This window comes from Fusarium keratoplasticum, chromosome 1, assembly GCF_025433545.1.
Source record: "Fusarium keratoplasticum isolate Fu6.1 chromosome 1, whole genome shotgun sequence".
Lineage (NCBI taxonomy): Eukaryota > Fungi > Ascomycota > Sordariomycetes > Hypocreales > Nectriaceae > Fusarium > Fusarium keratoplasticum.
This window is the reverse complement of record NC_070529.1, coordinates 4,653,097-4,671,451: the sequence shown is the minus strand read 5'-3', so window position 1 is coordinate 4,671,451 and position 18,355 is coordinate 4,653,097. Positions and strand designations below refer to the sequence as shown.

The following is an 18,355-nucleotide window of genomic DNA, read 5'->3' as shown; positions in this document are numbered from 1 at the left end:
TCGAGGCTGAACTGTGGCTGGCAATTTTCCGGCTCGGATTAACCTCGGTGGGGCGTTGGCCTTCTTAAATTTCTTGCTGATCATCGTGAAAAAGCTTCTCTCTTTTCTACACATGGAGCGCGAGTTCCATGCTGCCATGATGATTGTAAGTCAACAATTCCTTTTTTGCCTCAATTCTCTCCTTTGCGCATATGATGAGTTCGCATAATCGCTTCAGAACCGCTGCGATTGACACAGCTTGCTGTGGTTGATTACAACCTGCCATTCCCTGATCTTGCCTCGAATTGCCTCGCTTTTGCTGCCTCACTTTTGGGATTGAGTGGCAATGCTAACTCAATTGATAGACGCCATGATGTCTGTACGATACTTTCGCCAGGCCGGTCGGCCTTTAATACAAACGCTTTCACAGACGGCATGTGCAAGTGCTCGATGTCCGCGCGTGCTTAGCCATGGTGATTCATTGACGAGGGCTGGATGGAGTCTGAAGGGTGTCGCGCAAGGGAGATGCCTGGCTACTTCTGTCATTCGTCAGAAGGAGTCTGTCATCAGGCCCGAGGAGAGTGCCGAGGGACTTTCGCCCTTCAAGCATCAGCGTCGGACTGAGCTATGGGAGGAGCAACAGAGCGAGGACCCCCTCTACCCCGAAAGCCACCCGCGTCTTGAGCATCGTGCCGAGCGCATGTCGGTGCCAGACTTTCTCGAGGCCTTCCGTAACGAGCTGGATGACACCAAGGACATCAGCATCTGTGGCCGAGTTCGATCAAAGCGAGTGGTCGGGAAGAACCTCATCTTCCTCGACATCGTGAGTGAGTTCGAGCGCCTGCAGGTCATGATCAACCGATCAAAGTGTTTGTTAGACCAGGAGGAGAGGAGGGTCAAGTTCTCGCTTTTCAGAAATTTGATAGAAGTGGGCGACCACATATGTAGGATCCCAAATGTTCACTCTGTTTATCCCCAGATGCTTACAGTCTGGCAGCTGTCGTTGGCATACCCACCCGTACTAAGGCTGGCGAGCTCACCATCGAGGCCAAGGCTCTGCCTGAGTTGTTGTCTCCCACGATGGAGCAGATCCCTGAGAAGCTCATCGACCCCAAGACAAGGATGCAAGATCGTCATGTTGATATGCTGGTCAACCGTCAGGCGATTGATGTGCTGCGACTCCGAGCAGAGATCACCAAGCACATGCGTGACCACCTCCACTCTAAGCGGTTCTTGGAGTTTCAGACCCCCATCCTGGCTGAGAATGCCGGAGGTGCTGTTGCCCGTCCATTCGTCACCAGGGCTACTGAGTTCAAGGAAAGAGATCTCGCCCTGCGCATCGCTCCCGAGCTGTGGCTCAAGCGCCTGGTCATTGGAGGCGTCGATAGGGTCTTTGAGATTGGCCCTGCATTCCGCAATGAGGGCGTTGACGCTACACATAACCCCGAGTTCACCATGTGTGAGTTCTACAGTGCCTACAGCAACCTCGAGGACTTGATCAATGAGACGGAGGAGATCCTGTGTAGTCTGGCTCAACACTGCCAGGACCTCATCTCTACAAAGCTCACATCACTCCCTCCTATCGATATGAGCCGATTTACTAGACCTTTCAAGCGGGTTGAGTTTGTTCCTGCATTGGAAGAAGCTCTTGGTCTACGCCTGCCCAAGCTTTCCTCCAAGGATGCCTTACCAGAGATGCTAGCGGTCCTGAAGCTTGCTGGTATCGACGTCCCTGGTGAGGTGCCCTCTTCTTTGTCCAAGCTTCTCGACCGATTAGCCGCCGAGTACCTGGAGCCAATGTCGTTCACGGAGCCCATTCTCATCATGAACCACCCGGCCTGCATGTCACCCCTGGCAAAGAGCTTCCTCTGCCCAAAGACATTTCAGCTAGTATCTGCTCGCGCAGAGCTATTCATCGGTGGTCGTGAGCTCGCCAACATGTACGAGGAGGAGAATGATCCTGAAGCTCAGAAGCAGAAGCTGCTCGATCACCGAAACCTCGTCAACACAGCTGATGGTGGCGTTGCCATTGAGACGCCAGACACACAAGAAGGTGAGATGTCTGCTCTTGAGGCGCTAGATGAGCCTTTTGAGGACGAGGACGGAGATGCCGCCCCCTTGGATCAGAGCTTCGTCAAGGCTCTCGACTATGGCCTACCACCAACTGGAGGCTGGGGATGCGGTGTTGAGCGCATGGTGATGCTCTTCTCTGGCGCGAGCCGTATCAGCGATTGCCTAAGCTTTGGCACTTTGAGAAACGTTGTTGGACTCTCGGCCGCTGAAAAGGCCGCTGCCGCTAGCGAGGAGAAGACCGAGGAGGACTCGTAAGCCCTGAAGCCATTGTATCATATTTAGAAATGCCTCAAGGGTGACGATGTATGAATGACGGAATTTGTATAGTATTGTAGCAATAGCTAGACCTTAGACAAGGTGGTTGTATAGAAACAACATAGATGTTCTCATCATGAAGCGAGGACGGCTAGGGCTATGGGCTCAACCTCTACAATGCTGAGATACCTGTCTCACTTCTCCCCATTCGCCTGGCTCTTTCCTAAGATGCCCAGCATTAGAGTTGGTTGTTATCATCACGACTTGACCTGGGACTGTTATTGAGGGACGATTGGCCCTTGCCATGGTATTTGCTTATGTCTGCTCATATAGCCTCGTAATATATACAAAAGAAGATAGACGCAAAAAATCATGTCAAAACAGCACGCAATGAAACACACAACCCTTCTCTACGCCATCACCTAGGCCACCTGGAACAAGCTGCTGCCCTTTCCGCCAGCAGCAAATCCATCAAGCCAGCCAGCAACGACATCCTCGCTCAGCGACTCGGAAAAGTCAAAGTCATCAGGGACCCTCTTGATGGCGACGCTCGAGGAGCGCTCGTCAAAGATGGTGGCAACTCGGATGAAGCTATCGACAGGGCGGTCAAAGTAATCAGAGCTGCCGGCGCCCTTGGCAAGGTGGAAAGTCGACTTGCACTTGGTGTCACCCGAGGCGAGAACCTCATAAATATCAGCCTCACCACAGCCGGTGGTCCAGCAGCTGCAGGAGCTGTACTGGCCGGTGCGGGGGATGCGGCCGTTGAGGGCCCAGAGGGCGGGCATGTCGCCGTTGAAGCCGCGGTCGCCGTCCATGGGCATGTTAAAGTGGAAGAGGAAGATCTTGCTGCCTCCAGAGAAGCCCTCTGTGGGAAGGTTGTTAGTGATTGTACTCTAGCAAGGGGTGAGATGTAAACATACTGTAAGCCACATCAGGGGCTCGGGAGTAACCACAGCTCTCATCGCATTTCTCGGCGGTCCAGATGGAAAACTCCTTGTTAGAGGGGATATAGACATCCTTCAGCACCTTGGGAGAAGAAGAGCCGCCGTTTCCGTTAGCGTTGAGGTAAGAAAGGGAGTTGCCCCAAGTCCTGGCAGATATGGTTAGTTTGAATAATCACAGGAGACAACACTTGACTCACTCGTCAAAGACTCCAGAGCCATCACCACCATAGTTGCCGAGAAAGACAATGTTGTCGGCAGCTTGCTGCTCGGCGTTGTAGTAAGAGGTACGTGCCCAGGCACCTCCAGCAGCAGCAGTAGTCTTGGTCTTCTTGGGCTTGGATTGGCTGCCGCCGTTGGTCGCGGGCGCCTTGATCGAGGTCTTGGCGCTGTTCTTTGCTGGGGCGACCTCCTTCTCAGCTTCAGCCTTGGGAGCGGCGGGCTCTGGGGCAGCCTGAGTAGGAGCGGCAGCAGCAGGGGCAGGGGCAGCCTGTGTAGCAGGGCCGAAGTAGTTATTCTCCCAGGAGACAACCTGGCCGTCAATGGTGGCAGTGATCCACTCGGCACGCTTCTTCTTGCGCTGCTCGTGGAAGTGTTGGTGGCCGTGACGGCGGGCGTGGACATGAGGAGAGGGAGCGACATCACGCTTCTTGTTGTCAGAGCCGAGGTGGTAGACGGCAAACTCCTTGAGGTTAAAGGGGCCACGGACGTGGACAGAGAGCTGGAGGATGAGAGTTTAGCTTGGTATTATGGGTGGTAGATACAGTGACTTACACCCTCGTCAAGTGGCGCCAGAGGACCACTGTAGGGGACATCCTCAGTATCACACTGTTTGTTGTTTCCCATGCTGGTGACGGCCTTGTAACTTCCGCTGCCGGCAAAGCCTTCATACAGGATCTGCTTGACGGCGCCGCAGAAGAAGTTGCCGCCCTCGTTGAGGGCATTGCCTGTGCACTGCTGCGTCAAGGCCGAAGCCACGCCAGCCGAGGCCAGCAGGACTGGAGTGGTAAACTTCATCTTTCAGACTTGTATCTTCAGATATGTGTGGGTATAGTTGGGAGTTTCAGTTGGTCGTTGTGGGACTTGTTTCCAAAGTCTCTCGAAACCGCAGGGCTGGGACAGAAACAATAGAAGCCAAAGAGCGATCCAGTCGATCTTAAGGAGTGAATCAAAGACAAAGGAGTGGATGGTGAGAGGTGAGTCTCTTGCCAAAGAGTGATGGCTAAGTGAGAGAGCGACAAAGATGTTTCGTCCCGGCCTTTGAAAGGAATGGAAACAGAAAGAGTCCGGGGAGGGTGGCCGTCCCCCCCTTCTTGAGGAAGCGGAAGCATGAGCCTGACCGAGCTGAGAGATTAAAGAGCTCTGAAGCGGCCTGGCCAAGGGCTCGGCGCATTTGCCCTCATCGTCCACCACCACCATCCCATCTGGTCTGGTCTGGTCGTGACCCCCCTGGGAATGCCGCCGCCATGTGGTTGGACGCCGTCGTTGCCAAGCTTTTTCGGGCCCCGGACTAGCGAGGCACCGAGTGACAGATCTTGTGGTGCCTGGCATGAATGGCCAGGGGGGGCCCATGAAGCATCACGACTTCGTGGCCTAGGCTCGGTGGTGTGGGTGCGAGCCAATTGTTTCAGGATTCCCAAAACGTCAACCTCTGGCCAATCGAGGGCCCTGGATGACTTGGCCGAGGCGGTCAATTAAAAAAATCAACATCATCATCATCGGTGCCAGTTGAGCCACTCTCTGGCGCGTAGCCCCAAAACTGCTGACTGTTGTCTCTTGCTGCTGCGCCTTGCCTTGCCCTTCCTTGGCTCACCGGCTATGGCCTGGTTCTGGTTTCGGGCCAAGAGCCTTGGTCGTGTGCCCAGCCGCGTCTTGTCAAATTGCACTCAAGAGTCTTGGGTCGATGAGGATCTGCCCTGACGTCCCTTCCTTCACCTCTCCTCGGTCTGGGCGCATCGCAAGGGTGTCATAGTTGCAGGACAGGACACGTCGGAACACGCTCTCAGTCACACACTTTTACTTGAGCTAAAGAATGCAGGAGCAGACTTTTCTCGACCCGGCCGCTGAAACGTGGCAACCCTCCTGCGTTGGGCATCCTTTCCGATGGGACGGCTTACTCGAGAGGGGCTGGGAGGGCATTCTCGCCATGTCATGTTGTGCGCATGCCCGGTTTCTGGCAAGATGTTTGCGACGAGACCAACAGCTTCTCACGTAGGCTTACTCTTGGCGGGTCTGAAGAATCCCTCAGATCCTTCAAGCCCCAAATCCCTCACGTCGCTCGCGTCCATGGTCCAAAGGACCACTCGCCGGATGCAGCCGGTAAGAATGAGAGCGTTGAGGCTGTGAGAAACAAAACCAGAGTTTGGAATGAGCGTCCACGTGTGTTCCACTTGACTCGGGAGCGCCCACAGAGTTTGTTCCGCCTTGTCGGAAGTGGTGACAACGCATGGTTGCAATTGCCGACATTTAAAGCCTCTCAACAACGTTTCTGGTGGACAAACATGAGAGAATATCCTGTGATTCGTTCTCAGGTTGGGATGAACGGACCCATGGCTGTTGATCTTGCCCTAGTTGCGGAGCAGCCCAAGGACCCAACTCAGGAACCTTCACAGTCTGCTCAAGTCTCCTCTGAGTCGCTTGAGCGTCTTCATTGACCCGCCTGTTTCGGCCCCGGACCCTTGATGGTCTCGTGGCTTAGTCCCGTCAGCTAAGTATGGCGCCAACGACGGTGGTTGACAAGACAGAACAAGCGCATTCATCAGAATGGCGGGAAATGTCCAAATGGCCGCCCAGGCTATCGACATCACTCTCCGTTAGTCTCCAAAACATCCCTTGCCCGTTTGGGGACAGCCCGTCGACTCCAATATGAAGACTTGTCAAGATGAAATTGGTTTGCCTGGTTTGTTGGTCTTGATTCGTTGCGCCAAGATGTTCTTCATTTTGTATTTCCGAATCAAGAGCAAGCAGAATATCTTGTCCAAGATCGGTTGCTATGTCAATGTCTGGGTTCTCCATAGGCTGTGCTGCGTTGTTGCGTCTTGAGCATCGCTTGTATGCGTTGCATCCGTTTTCGCTTCTAATGGCAACGCTTCTCGACTCAGTCGTCGATACCACCCCATTCGCCATCACTATCTCCGCTGTCTTCTTCCTTTTCCTGCATCTTCCTCTTCTTGCTCCCTTCGATAGCGCCTTGGCGGTTGTGCTCCTTGCGCCTCTCGTAGCCACTCTTGGACGTAATCTTGGCCTTGTTGCCGCTTCGTCGTGCTTCCACTCCCCGTTCCTTGAGCTTCTTTCGGTCTGCCTTGGCAACGTTGGGCAGGGCGTCCAGCAGCCACTTCTGCACACCAGCCTCGTCGCCCGTCTTGCCAGCTTGCTTCTCGCTTGCTGCAATCACGTTGGCCACCATCTTGACGAAGGGGATATCCTCCTTGGTGTAGAAAGTCACTGCAACGCCTCCTTCACGACCAGCTCGGCCTGTTCGTCCAGCACGGTGGACATAGCCGGCGCTAGATCCGGGCACATCGTAGTTTACCACTCCGTTCACGCCAGCAAAGTCAACACCACGCGCCAAAACGTCAGTGGTGATCAAGACCCAGATCTCACCGGCACGGAACTTGCGCATGATTGCTGAGCGGGCCTTATCAGTCAAGCCACTGTGTAGCGCAGCAATTCTCGCGGCGCCGCCAGCCTCGAGAGGAATATCGTATTTCAACTCTTCGTGTAACGCAGTCGCTCTGTCGATGGTCTGAGTGAAGACAAGGAACGGAGGCCGAAGGGGAGGACCCGAGTCAATGCTCGACGTGGGGTGCAGTAGCTGGCGTAGAGCAAGCAGTTTACCCTGTTCCGTCGCCGTGTATGTGAGCTTGTGCGTGATGTTTGGCACAGCTGTGTCCTTCAATCCCACAACCAGTCTGACTAGGGGCTTGGGCGTGATACCCAGTGCCTGAGCCCTCGAGGTTAACTTCTCAGTAACCAGGGACTCGATGTTAGAACCCATGGTAGCAGACCAGAATGAAAGTCGCAGGTCGGGACTCGTGCACGCTGTCCAAACAGCCAGCATAGCTTCTCGGAACAGAGGGTCGAGGAGGACATCAGCCTCATCCAAGACAAGATCTCGTACCGTCGGTAAGACTCTGTGAGTGTTCGAGGGGCCGGATGTGAGAAAGTTGAGTAAAAGCAGAGGCGTTGTGACCAGGATGTCGGCTTTGATGGCTGGCTTTGACTTTTCGTCTGCATCCTTCTCATCCTCGGATTCGGACTCCTTGTCGTCGTCGTCCTCATCCTCAGAACTATCTTCGGACACATTCACTTGTTCAGCTGATAGTTGAGTGCCCTTCTTCATAGAAACAATCTTCAGCCCCGTCCCGTGAGCGAGCTTCTGGCCTTCGCTGACAATTTGATGCACCAGCTCTCGAGTTGGCGCAACAATGACGGCCTCAAGTTCATGAATATCGTGTAGATCCTCCTTTGATCGTCTGCGCATGATGTTGTTGATGGTTGGGATGAGGAAGCTGATGGTTTTGCCGCTTCCAGTAGGGGCGATGGCGAGGAAATCGACACCACCGTCCAGTCCATCCTCTCCCTTCAAAGCCACCTCGGGGTGTAGAAGAAGAGGTAGACTGCCCATCTGAACTTCGGTCGGCACACGATAGCCCTGGAAGACGAGGTTCTCGGCAACCCTGCGAGAGATACCGTAGGCGTTGCGGAGCTCGCCAAACGAGTCCAATGGCTGTGGGAAGAGCTGCTTCTTGGTATCCTTCTTCACCTCGACGGCCGCCTTCTTCTTTTTCTTCTTGGGCTTTTTGACCTTGGACTGATCCTCGGTCTTCGAAAGGAGAGTAATTTTTAGCCGGTGCGATCGTAGCAGCTGTCGACACTCATCCTCGCTCAGCAGCTGTGATGCGCGTACAGGACTGGGAGCTCGGTCGGTCTCTTCTGTCTCGGGCTGAGGTTTGGGGGTGGGTTCGGCCTTGGGGGCAAAAAAGTCTACTTCTGGCAGCTCGTCATGGGCCTCGGCTTTGGGTTCGTCGCGAGTTCGCTTGCGCTTCTGTCCGCGGACCTCATCATGAAAAAGTTGAGGGTTGGTGGTTGTTCCAGCAGATGGGAGCTTCGGCGTGGCCTTGTTACCGCTGAGACCGACCTTGGTGGTCTTTTTGGTCCCGCGCGATAGGACTTTGAGGATATCCATTGCAATTAGGAAACGCCTTTGGTGATGGCGAGTGTCGAGTCGCGCAAGTTGAAGGAAAAGTCCAATGTCAAGAATTGGGACAGAAATTTTGGTGGACCCTTGACGGAACAAACTGGGAGCTTCGGGTAGTGGGGTGTGGGGGCTGGTGTGGCTGGTGAGCCTCGAGTTCTTACGCCACAGCTTGCATCACCAGCCACAGACGCTGAGACAAGTCAACGGGCACTAGACTTGGAGCAACGGGACCCTCCAAGTTCATCAACATCAACGACGGTTGAAAGATGGTTCATGGCGCGCCAGGAACGTTTAACATCCTGCTTCGAGAAGACATCTGACCAATGATATTGCCGCTTTTCCTGAAAGCCTGAGGTCATGATCGATTAGTGTCGATCACCGTCATAACTTCTCCAACTTGATGGCGGATTACATCCAAGACTGACGTCACACCAGTCTCCAAGAGGCCCAGCAATCAGGATTTCGACACGGAGAATCATGGACTGACGAAGGCCATGCGTATGAGCTTGGCTTTGAGGTGTTTGCTCTTTTATAAACTCGCTGCCCCTCTTGAATTGTTATTCGCATCGATGATCTTGAACCTTCCCAACTCATTTCATCGACGATAGCTTCACACTCACTCAAACAACACCACCATCATGCCTACCATGCTCGGACTCACAACCGACCCGTCGCCTAACGGGCTCGACAGCAAAGAGAGCAAGTTCGGCCAACGCTCCAGCAGCCGCGACATGGAGCTCGTGCCCCGACAGAGCGGCAGCCTGACGTCGGGCATCGAGAACTCGGACTTTTTCAACGGCGGCAAGCAAAAGGAGCACTCTGACGACGAAGAGTCGGACGATGAGAAGCTCAACACCATCAAGGGCCGCAACCACGCCGCCGCCAAGGAGATGGAGACGCTGCTGTGGCGCGCCCTGTGCGACAAGCCCAAGAGCGCTCTCAAGTACATTGGCAAGGACGCCGTCATCTCCAACCGCTTCCTGTTTGGCGACCCGGAGCCGCGCACCGCCGAGTCGGACCCGCCGCTGGAGGAAGAGATCAAGCACTGCGAGGAGTGGCTCGCCTACAAGATGCACGACCCCCAGGTGGTAGAGATTGGTCTCATGGCGGCCGCCATCGCCTACAAAGTCACCCTGTTCCGCCAGATTGACCAAGGGAATGGTCAGTACGGGATGCAGACGGTCGAAGCTACCTGCTCAAGCTCCTGGAGGCAGCTTGCGAGTGGAGATTGGGAGCTTTGCAGCATGTTTGCCAGTTAGAGAGGGATAACTGGCGGGATATTACAGGCGTTTACGTGTATGGAGTAATGGCTTATCAAGCTGATTGGATTTCTTAAGGGAACTCGTTTGGATCAATAAGGAATATAACTATCTTCAACAACTGCAACCAGTCCTCACGCATCATACTCATCAACCAGGTGTCGCATCTCTTCATCCCAGCCAATCTAGCAACTCGGGCTTAAAGGTCTCCTCCTCCTCATACAACACAAGATACACTACCAATATGGCGGTTGTCGCCAGGAGAGCAACTAGAAGCACGGAGGTCGCGGTATCCTCCCTTCTCTTTCGCAGTGAAATTACCCATCTTCGTGACGACAAGTGATTGTGTAGACACAAGAATCACCAGTGGAATCACCAGTAAGCTGTAGTACAGGACTAAGTATTCATTAAAACCGAAAGAGCTGACAGCGCTGATAAGCGATAGCAGTGCCATCAGCAACATCAGTGCTACTATGCCCCGATCACGGCTGAATTCCAAAACATCAACCTTCTACCGAAGATACTCAGTTGATTGAAACAGTGTTTTTGAATCCAACTGCTCTTTCGAAGAACCACAGTGAGATATCATGACGGCCAGCTGAACCACGATCCAACCCCCTATGTAGCACCAGCAGATGACCTGGAAATGCCCTGGAACGACCGAGGCGATAAGCTTGACAGCAGTGCCCACAACTGAGAGCAGAGTAACGAGGTCGATGATCATCTCAGCGTGACCCTGTTGAGGGGCTTGTCCGTCGAGCCTCTCGTCGAGCTGTGGATCGAGAGTCCACTGCCGCACTGCAGTATGGCTATGGAGGAAGAGAAGGCCAGCCGCCCCGGCTTGTAGATTGGCGGCAAACACGCCAAACTCCCGGTACGGATTGCCATGGCATGACCTGATGGCTCTCCGAAGTATGAGCACGAGCGCGTGCAAGACATTCGCCGCTTCGAGGGCGCACGCGATAGGGTCGAGGCGTAAGAAAAAGAACAGGGTTCTGCCAAGGAGTCTAGATGGTTTCTTGAAAATCAAGCTGCCTTTAGGTTGTAGTAGCAGACATGTACTCAAGGTGAGCAGCGTCCCAAACATGCTGCCTGCTGAAAAGGTTGACTCATCTTGGGCGTCGTTTTCGGGCGCTCGCTCCACTAACATGGCGTTGAGAAACTCTGTCATGGAAAAAGAATTCTGGGCAAAGCTCAGAAAATAGTACGAATCTTAGTTTTAGTTGCAAGGTTTAAGTTATCGAGATCTTTCGTCATGAGCGAGTTATTGTACAATGCATAATGAGGCCTCTCGTCTGGCCGCCCTGCGCCACAATAGCCAGCCTGCCTTCGGCCAAGGCATACAATATGAGGCTGTGTCGAGCTCTTTGCATTGCCAAGACCATGCGTTCCTTTTCTCTTTTCTCTCTTCTCCCTCTTCCAATTCAACTCCAATCATGACTCGGTAGGAGCCGAAATCAGTCGCTGCGCAGTTTGCACTTCAGGGGACAAACTCTTGAGCGCCGAAGCAAGCTCATCGGCAGCCTGATGCAGAGCCTCATCCGAAAGAGGCTCCAGCGCATCCAGGATAAACAACACTCGCTTAGTGTCGTCAGTCAGCGCAGTTCTCGGGCCCTGTCTCCAGTTCCAGCGACGGCAGGTGATGCCCGTATCGTCGCGCCAGATGGGCTCCCCGGGTGATGCCAGCTCTGACTGAGGCTCTCCACCAGAAAAGGTTTGAAACTCTTCTGTGCCTGTCGCCCGCACCAAGAATGGTGATCCATCATACTTGTCGAGATCTTCTCCACCCAGTGGGATCTGATGCTTGACAGAGATGGCGTTGTAGATGTCGGTCAACCGGTTGACACGGGGGAGGCCGGCTTCGACACGACGTGTGAGAGCCTCCAGACTATTACGAGTCTTTTGCGGCTTGGCTCCGAAGCCCTTGTACGCGGCTCTCCAGGCGGCGATGTGAGGGATCTCGGTGACGGGGTGCTTAGCCAGAAGCTCCTTGGCCGTCTTCTCGGCCTCTTGGAGGAGGGCTTCGCTGGCGGCGTCGCTGGGGCCTGGAGGGATGCCTTCCACAACTAGCAAGAGGACGCGGTAGTCAGGTCGCAGCTTGAAGATTTCTGGAGCAACGCGAGCGGCTTGCAAGAGGCTCTGTGCGATCTGTGTTCCGCTCATGGTGATATAGTGACCAAGGTTATCGTGTTCTAATAGTGAAAGACGAGGGAAGAGTGTAACACAAAGAAAGCACGAGCATGCGGGGTTTGCTTGATAGTTATTTTAATTTGTTTTTCAGTTCTACACGTAACACTAGAGTTATGTGATCGAGGTGAATCAACACGGGCTAGACTCGGCTGGTTAACGTAACACGGTCCTTATGTCAACGACCTTCGAGAACTTGCAGAACTGATAGCACATGGTTAGAAAAACTTTAATGTTATCAATGCGTTAAAATATTTTTTACACAATAGATACAAAGATAAGAAGAAGCTCAAACTAGTCTGTTCTTCATAAAGACAGCAAATACAGCTAGAAAGGGCCTTGTTACTCGTCAAGTCAAAGATGAACAAGGTGTAAAGGAAAGCTTTATGAGAACTATACCTTACCCCGAATATAGTTCTCTCTACTCCCAAAATAATGTTCTGTAGGGAATAAAAAGAGAGATCGATAGGCATTTACTAATGAGAACCCTAATTGTGTGCCCAAGATCAACCGCTTCAAGGGGGGTAATTCCCGTGTTACTTGAGCGGTTCAATGATAATCTCGAAACTAGGCTTCGGTCCGCCTTTAGAAGCAATCTCATCCTCCCAGCTTCTCATCATCTCCCCGAATCTCCACTGGTGCAGCTTGAACCTCTCCTGGTCACAGGCTGTCCTCGAAAAACCTTTGCGTTTCACGGCTCCCTCCAGACACAGGCGAAGCCCACGGGGCCGCTTCAGGGGCAGGGCCTCGACCAGTTCGTCAAAGGACATGGCGAAGAAGTACCTCGGTGGGCTCCAGCTTGACACTGGCTCCTCTTCATCGTTGTACACGGTGTAGTCGATGTTAAAGTCGTTTGTAGAAGCAGTGATGTTGTCAGTCTCAATATTGGCTCGACACTCATTGACAGAAGAATCCAAATCGCTTCGATGAGATTGCCGTCGCTCCATTTCAACGCAAAGTTGCTCCTGCCCCTGAGATGGGGCTTGTTCTCGTCCAGGGGAAGTTTGCAACTCAAAGTTTGGTTCATCTTCTGGTTGGAAGTCTGGCTCTGGGAGGCTCCCCTCTCCCAGGTCCGGCATGACGCGCATTGTAAAACTTCTCGATCGTCGCCGAACAACGTGCTCAGTATTACAGTCGAATCTCCTGTCAGAAGTTTCAGGAGAGCCATCGAAAGGATCATCACTGGCATCGTGTCGAGGGCTGGCGATGTCACGGTGGTTCTCCACAGACTCCAGGGCCATCACCGCCACAGGAGCAGAGGTCGGCGGCTGTGTGCCTCTCACGGAGGCTCCGCGAGTTCTTTGGCGTTTCTTCTTTGAATTGTCCGCGTAAGGCTCGAGACGTTCCAGGCACTCGTTCCCCATAATGTAGCCTTGGCGATGGAGTGGCTGCCACACTCTGCCCGAGGTTAGGGTGAGTTCTTCTGGCTGAGTAGACGTGGAATATTCAGCTACAGAGTTTTCTGTTTCATTTGGGGGTTCTTGGTTGAGCCTAGGCGTCTTTATTTGTCTGTCGTTGCCCTCAAATTGAGGGGGGGCAGGACGTTTTCCATGAGTGTTGCTCTGACTGGTAGTTAGCGCCGTGATCAAGCCTGCAAATACCAGAGACTCACAGAAGATGCAGATACTTCTAGAGCGCTAGATCCGTCGTGTATATCTTCCATGGGCAGCACATCTTCCGCCTGCGCGTGAGGGGCTGGGCTCGGTTGCATGTTGGAGCCGTCAGGGGGCGATCGCTCAGGAGAATCGTCCAGTGCTTGAGACACTCTATTTGAGATAGAGGAGGGTTGATTTGATTCACTTGGAAGAGTCAGCAAATAACTAAGGGAGTGTTGTGTACCAAGCACTCACTCCTGGGGCGAAACAACCTGACCATCATTGTCAGGGCCACGAGATCTATTCCCTCTCGAGGTATTATAGTCGTCTAAATCGATGGGCGTTTCTCTGGTTGAACCTTCTCGATAAGTCCTGCTGGTTGTTGATTCGCAGGTATCCACAGAGGCCGGCTTATTGGGAGCCTTTCTGGACCTTTCTTTGGATGTCTTTTCGGGTGTCTTTCGCTGGCGTAGCTCGTTTTGTCGAAAAAAGAGCTGCGCCAGTAGGATTAATAGTCTAAGAGAGACGCCATATAAGTACTTATACTGAAAAGAAGAACAATTCTTGATTGACTCACTGTGCATGATCCCTTTCGTACTGAAGGCGCTGGGTGATTGGGCTGTCGGGCCAAAACTCACGCCCGTGTTTCTCGAGAAACCGGCTCGCCATGTTGTAGAAAACTTTTTTATGAAGGCTGTCACTCCACCTAGTAAACGTAGGCCCAGGGTTACCGTCCTCAGCGATAAACTCAGAGGCGAACTGCTTGATGGCCTTCTTGAAGGCTCTGGATTGGTCGAATTCACCCCTTCCAAACCCAAGAATCTCTCGGAGGTCTGTGACAGTCCGTATATTTTTAGTCTTGATACTCTCTAGGCCTGGTGCCCTTTGAAGGCTGCTGCCGTTACCATCTGTCTCCATGATGGCGGTCATCAACAGAGTTGGGGTCGAGGATGAACTCTTCAGGTGGGATATCTGTAGAGGTACGGCGACCACGTGATTAGCTCAAGCAGAGTGACGCAACACAAGAAACAAGTAGAGATAGTGTTACTTGGAGGGAGAAGATGCGAGATGGTGGGTGCGTTTATTCAGTTCTCGAGAGTGCGGAAAGCGGCAAAAGGCAAGGCGCCAGCCAAGGCAAAGTCTGCCTAGACCATGCCCTAGTTGAATTCACTCTGCTGTCAAAGCTCGAGCCAGAAACAGGCCTTGTGGATGCTTCTTGCTGAGCCTTGATCTGTTGTTGGTGTTGGCCCGATATCCGGCCATGGCTGAGTCTTTGATCAAGACGTGGGTTTTTTTTATTTTGTCCGTTTGTAGGCTCATCAGTTATATGATGGAAAGTCCTAGGTTACTTGAATTTGTAATATTGATATTGGGATAATTGCTCTTCCTATAACTACTCCTTAGCTATAGACTTGAAGTGATTTTCAGATTGACTCTAGTTCGCATGGTGTTGGCCCTGTCCCAATAAGCGCCCAGCGGCCACAGCTCCTTGACCGAGGCATTGCAGACGATTCCACACACCTGAAACATAATTTTTTTACCGACGGCTTCCAAAGTATTGTGAGGCGTCTTTGGATGGCCAAGCGGCCTACACTCCCTTGCTAGCACGAGCTGCAAGGCAGTTCGGCCCTTGAAGGGGCAGAGTTCTGTTCACTGGATTAGTCATTTGGATTGCATCCCAGGATATCTATTAAGGAAACCCTGAGAATAGAATAGAATACAGCAGCTTTAATTTGTTTGGTCATTTTGCGTCGTCAAAAGGAAACAACTTGCCTCTTGACGGTTGGGATTAAGCCCCCTTTACATAGCCAGTCCAGGGTTCAACTTGCAATAACCACCTCCAGACAAGGTAACGCTCTTTAGTGAAGCCCTCGTTCCGATTCCTTGTAGATACTGAGCCTCGAGAAACAAATGTCAGCACCAAAATTGCTGATGTTCTTTGCCATGTCCATCCATCATCCGCCCTGCTTAAGCACGCTCCTCTCCATTCATCTGGACCATACGCTGGGTGACGATGGTAGTCTTGTGGAAGCGGAACGGCTTAGTCTTTCGCTCAAAGAGTTCGTCCAGCTCAGCAGCTGATCGTCTATGAGTTATTGTCAGCGTAATTCATAGTCTCACGATGGCGACAATGACAGGGAAAGGCGAGTTTGACGTGGCCCTTGGTCTCAGCAATCAAGAACCACATTCCGACAGTAAAAGGGGCGCCCAGGCCAACGTAGAGCCTAGCCGTCTTGAGACCCCAATCCCATTCCTCGGCATTGATCATGTACGGAAGAACGGTACCGATGACAGTTCCTACCACACATGTAGAGGCAGCGGCAAAGCCAGCCGTGTAAGGACGAAGGCGCTAGGATGAGATCTCTCCACCGAAGCCCGGACTCCATCTGGGGCATCAAGATGGGATTGTTCTGCGGGGACTTGGCAATTGTCTTGTTCTACACGACAAATAGCCCCTCCAGGTATATCACTTGCGGCACACAATTGCACAAGAAGCCGAACATGTCCAAGTTGCTCGGTCGAACAAGCCACGGATCTTTCCACGTCTCAGGTAAATAAACATCAACAGGCTCTTGGCACTTCAAGTATTAAATATCTCCCCAGACAGTCCAGGTACATGTCCCAAATTTACTCCCTCCCTATCAAACCGCGGTCCTAGAAGCAATTCAAGCATCCTTGTTCTCCAATCGCCTTATCGGCCTGATTATAAGCTCATAGTCCAGGCGAGAGCCGTCCAGCTTAGCCTCTTGTATCTCCTGCTTTATAGTCGTGAGATAGATCTCCTTGACGTTCTTGTACTTGACCTCGTTGTACAGAAAGACTTGGTACTGTTCAGGCCGCTTCCCCATGAGCGTGATGCATAGGCCCCTGAGGGAGTGCTTGTTCTCCATGGGCAGCTCGTCAACCAGCTCTCTCATGGAGCCTTGGAAGAAGACATCCTCCGAGTAGTTCCACATCACGGGCCGCATCTCGGTTTGATACACGGTAAAGGCAAAGGTCGGGTCTGGGTTGGACGTGGTATTCTTGGCCGGCTCATACGTCAAAGCGTCCTCGACTTGAGGTGCCTCAGGCTGCTGTTTCCCCTTGACCACAGGAACGGACTGCTCTGGCTCTTCAGAATGAAACTGGCTTCGAGGCTTGCCTTGAATGTCATCATCACTCTCGGGCCGGGCTGGCGACACATTGTCTTGAGGTGTACCCTCCCTGAGGTGGGTTTGGGCCTTGGGGGGTTCGTTAAGGGGAACATCCTCCAATGGGTCCATCTCTGGTTGCTTCCGAGATGCCTCAGCTTCTGCCTCTGGCTCTGGAGCTGGCGCATCTGACATGAGAGCAAGAGGTGCTTTGGCGGGGGAGTCGATCGCTGCAGACCTTCGAGCTAGGGCCTCCCTGTGGGCATCTTCACCGAGTTCAGGGCTCCCTTGGTGAGACATAGATCCAGGCAGGTCATCAATGCGGCCCAGGCTATCAGGGAGGACATAGTCATATAGTTGAGCTTGCCTCGTCTCTTCATCAGAGGTGTTGTTGTGTGTGACTTGGTCTATAGGGGAGCGTGGCGGATGTTCATCATCGTCAACGCCAGAGCGCTCGGTAGCATTGCCTTGTTCTAGTCGAGGGCTCTTGGTCCGACGAGCTGGGTCCTCAAGCTCGGTCTCTGCTGGCCTCTTTTCGCCTTGATTGATCTATTTGTTGGTTAGCTCATCCATCGACGTATAGTGACTAGCATAAAAATGACTTACAAGGGGCGCAACTGTCTCTGGGCTGTTGGGGACGTCGTATGGGTCTTGGGCAGGCAAATCATCTGTCTCCTCAGGAGCCACAGTCGGTGTCCGCTCTTTGGGTACGCGTTTGGGCGTGTCAAGGTAGTATTCGTCAATTTCATCGTCTGCTGTTGCTGGTTGAGGTACCATGGGCGGCAAGGACAACTCTGGTGAAGGGAATCCAGGGTCACTATCGATCATTAGCCATGGCACTGGCTAGGCAGTGGAGGTGAGGTAACTCACCGTAAGTACTTGGGGTTTCTGGGGGCCTCGTCATCGCTAAAGGGGTCATCGAAGGGGTCAAAGGCAAGATCTGGCAGCCCATCCACATCGATGGGGGTCTCAAAGCTTGTCCCATGGGCCCGTGAAAGGTGACTTGATCTCAAGGTATGAGATTCTGTGGTCTCTGGGCTGTTTGGTTGTTGCTGAGCAGTCTGTTGTTGAGCGGCATTGGTGGGCGTGGTGGGTGTGGTGGGAAGCAGGGTGACAGGGTACGCTGGGTTGATCCTGTGCTTCTGGTTGTTCATCAAAATCTGGTTACGACGGAAGGCCAGTGGCATCAAGAGATCGCAGATCCTAGATGATGTCCAGATTAGCTTCTGTCTATACCAAGCCGTAGTGTCTTCTCAGTGAGACTCACTTCTTACGATCTTTAGAGAAACAGTATCCCTTCTTGTTCGCAGGAGAAGGCGGGTCGGGCCAGAAGTAGGAGCCCCGTCCACCCTCGTGAAGGAACGAAGTGGCTAGGTGCTGAAAGATGTCCTGGTTGAACGGGACAGACCATTGAGTGAGAGCGATCCTCTGGAGGTTCTTCTTGGCCAGGAACTTGTCGGTGAAAGCCTTGAGAGTGTCGTCGAATTCCCGGACGAGGGCCCTGTCCGGGGAAGGATTCTGACCGGCAAGTCCGAGATCTATGAGGAGCTCTGCAACTCTGGGAAGTCTCATCTTGCGTCGTCTGCTGGACCGACGTGCCTTTCTGGCGTGCTCGGGGAGTTCCATGTCGTCAAGTGAGAGATGTTATTGAGTGGATTAGGGAGTAAACGTCTGTGAGTGGGAAGAATTGAGAATTAATTGAGTCTTCTGCTACGAGTAAAAGAGAAATAATGGA

General features: G+C 52.9%; 7 protein-coding genes and 1 pseudogene across 8 annotated transcripts, besides 1 other annotated feature; 2 read left to right on the top strand and 6 right to left on the bottom strand.

The window, feature by feature from the left end:
- Positions 1–346: 346 nt before the first annotated feature.
- NCS57_00138900 lies at positions 347–2,307 on the top strand (annotated as a pseudogene). Its single transcript has 2 exons — positions 347–923; positions 977–2,307.
- Positions 347–2,307: a sequence feature.
- Positions 2,308–2,729: 422 nt separating this feature from the next.
- Positions 2,730–4,265, bottom strand: NCS57_00138800 (uncharacterized protein; the record flags this gene model as incomplete). The annotated part of the gene is made up of 4 exons (XM_053051454.1): positions 2,730–3,172; positions 3,228–3,397; positions 3,449–3,969; positions 4,023–4,265. The coding sequence occupies 4 exons, from the start codon at positions 4,263–4,265 to the stop codon at positions 2,730–2,732; spliced, it is 1,377 nt and encodes a 458-aa protein (XP_052919969.1).
- Positions 4,266–6,345: 2,080 nt separating this feature from the next.
- Positions 6,346–8,436, bottom strand: NCS57_00138700 (ATP-dependent RNA helicase ROK1; the record flags this gene model as incomplete). The annotated part of the gene is made up of 1 exon (XM_053051453.1): positions 6,346–8,436. One exon carries the CDS (start codon positions 8,434–8,436, stop codon positions 6,346–6,348), a length of 2,091 nt encoding a protein of 696 aa, XP_052919968.1.
- Positions 8,437–9,086: 650 nt separating this feature from the next.
- NCS57_00138600 (uncharacterized protein) lies at positions 9,087–9,707 on the top strand (the record flags this gene model as incomplete). Its single annotated transcript, XM_053051452.1, has 1 exon — positions 9,087–9,707. The coding sequence occupies one exon, from the start codon at positions 9,087–9,089 to the stop codon at positions 9,705–9,707; it is 621 nt and encodes a 206-aa protein (XP_052919967.1).
- A 1,434-nt stretch (positions 9,708–11,141) lies between these two features.
- Positions 11,142–11,870, bottom strand: NCS57_00138500 (B3-4 domain-containing protein; the record flags this gene model as incomplete). The annotated part of the gene is made up of 1 exon (XM_053051451.1): positions 11,142–11,870. One exon carries the CDS (start codon positions 11,868–11,870, stop codon positions 11,142–11,144), a length of 729 nt encoding a protein of 242 aa, XP_052919966.1.
- Positions 11,871–12,430: 560 nt separating this feature from the next.
- Positions 12,431–14,407, bottom strand: NCS57_00138400 (uncharacterized protein; the record flags this gene model as incomplete). Its single annotated transcript, XM_053051450.1, has 4 exons — positions 12,431–13,456; positions 13,507–13,693; positions 13,745–14,005; positions 14,067–14,407. The coding sequence occupies 4 exons, from the start codon at positions 14,405–14,407 to the stop codon at positions 12,431–12,433; spliced, it is 1,815 nt and encodes a 604-aa protein (XP_052919965.1).
- Positions 14,408–15,457: 1,050 nt separating this feature from the next.
- Positions 15,458–15,758, bottom strand: NCS57_00138300 (MFS domain-containing protein; the record flags this gene model as incomplete). The annotated part of the gene is made up of 2 exons (XM_053051449.1): positions 15,458–15,567; positions 15,626–15,758. 2 exons carry the CDS (start codon positions 15,756–15,758, stop codon positions 15,458–15,460), a joined length of 243 nt encoding a protein of 80 aa, XP_052919964.1.
- Positions 15,759–16,155: 397 nt separating this feature from the next.
- Positions 16,156–18,246, bottom strand: NCS57_00138200 (uncharacterized protein; the record flags this gene model as incomplete). The annotated part of the gene is made up of 4 exons (XM_053051448.1): positions 16,156–17,169; positions 17,227–17,437; positions 17,491–17,823; positions 17,888–18,246. 4 exons carry the CDS (start codon positions 18,244–18,246, stop codon positions 16,156–16,158), a joined length of 1,917 nt encoding a protein of 638 aa, XP_052919963.1.
- Positions 18,247–18,355: the final 109 nt, after the last annotated feature.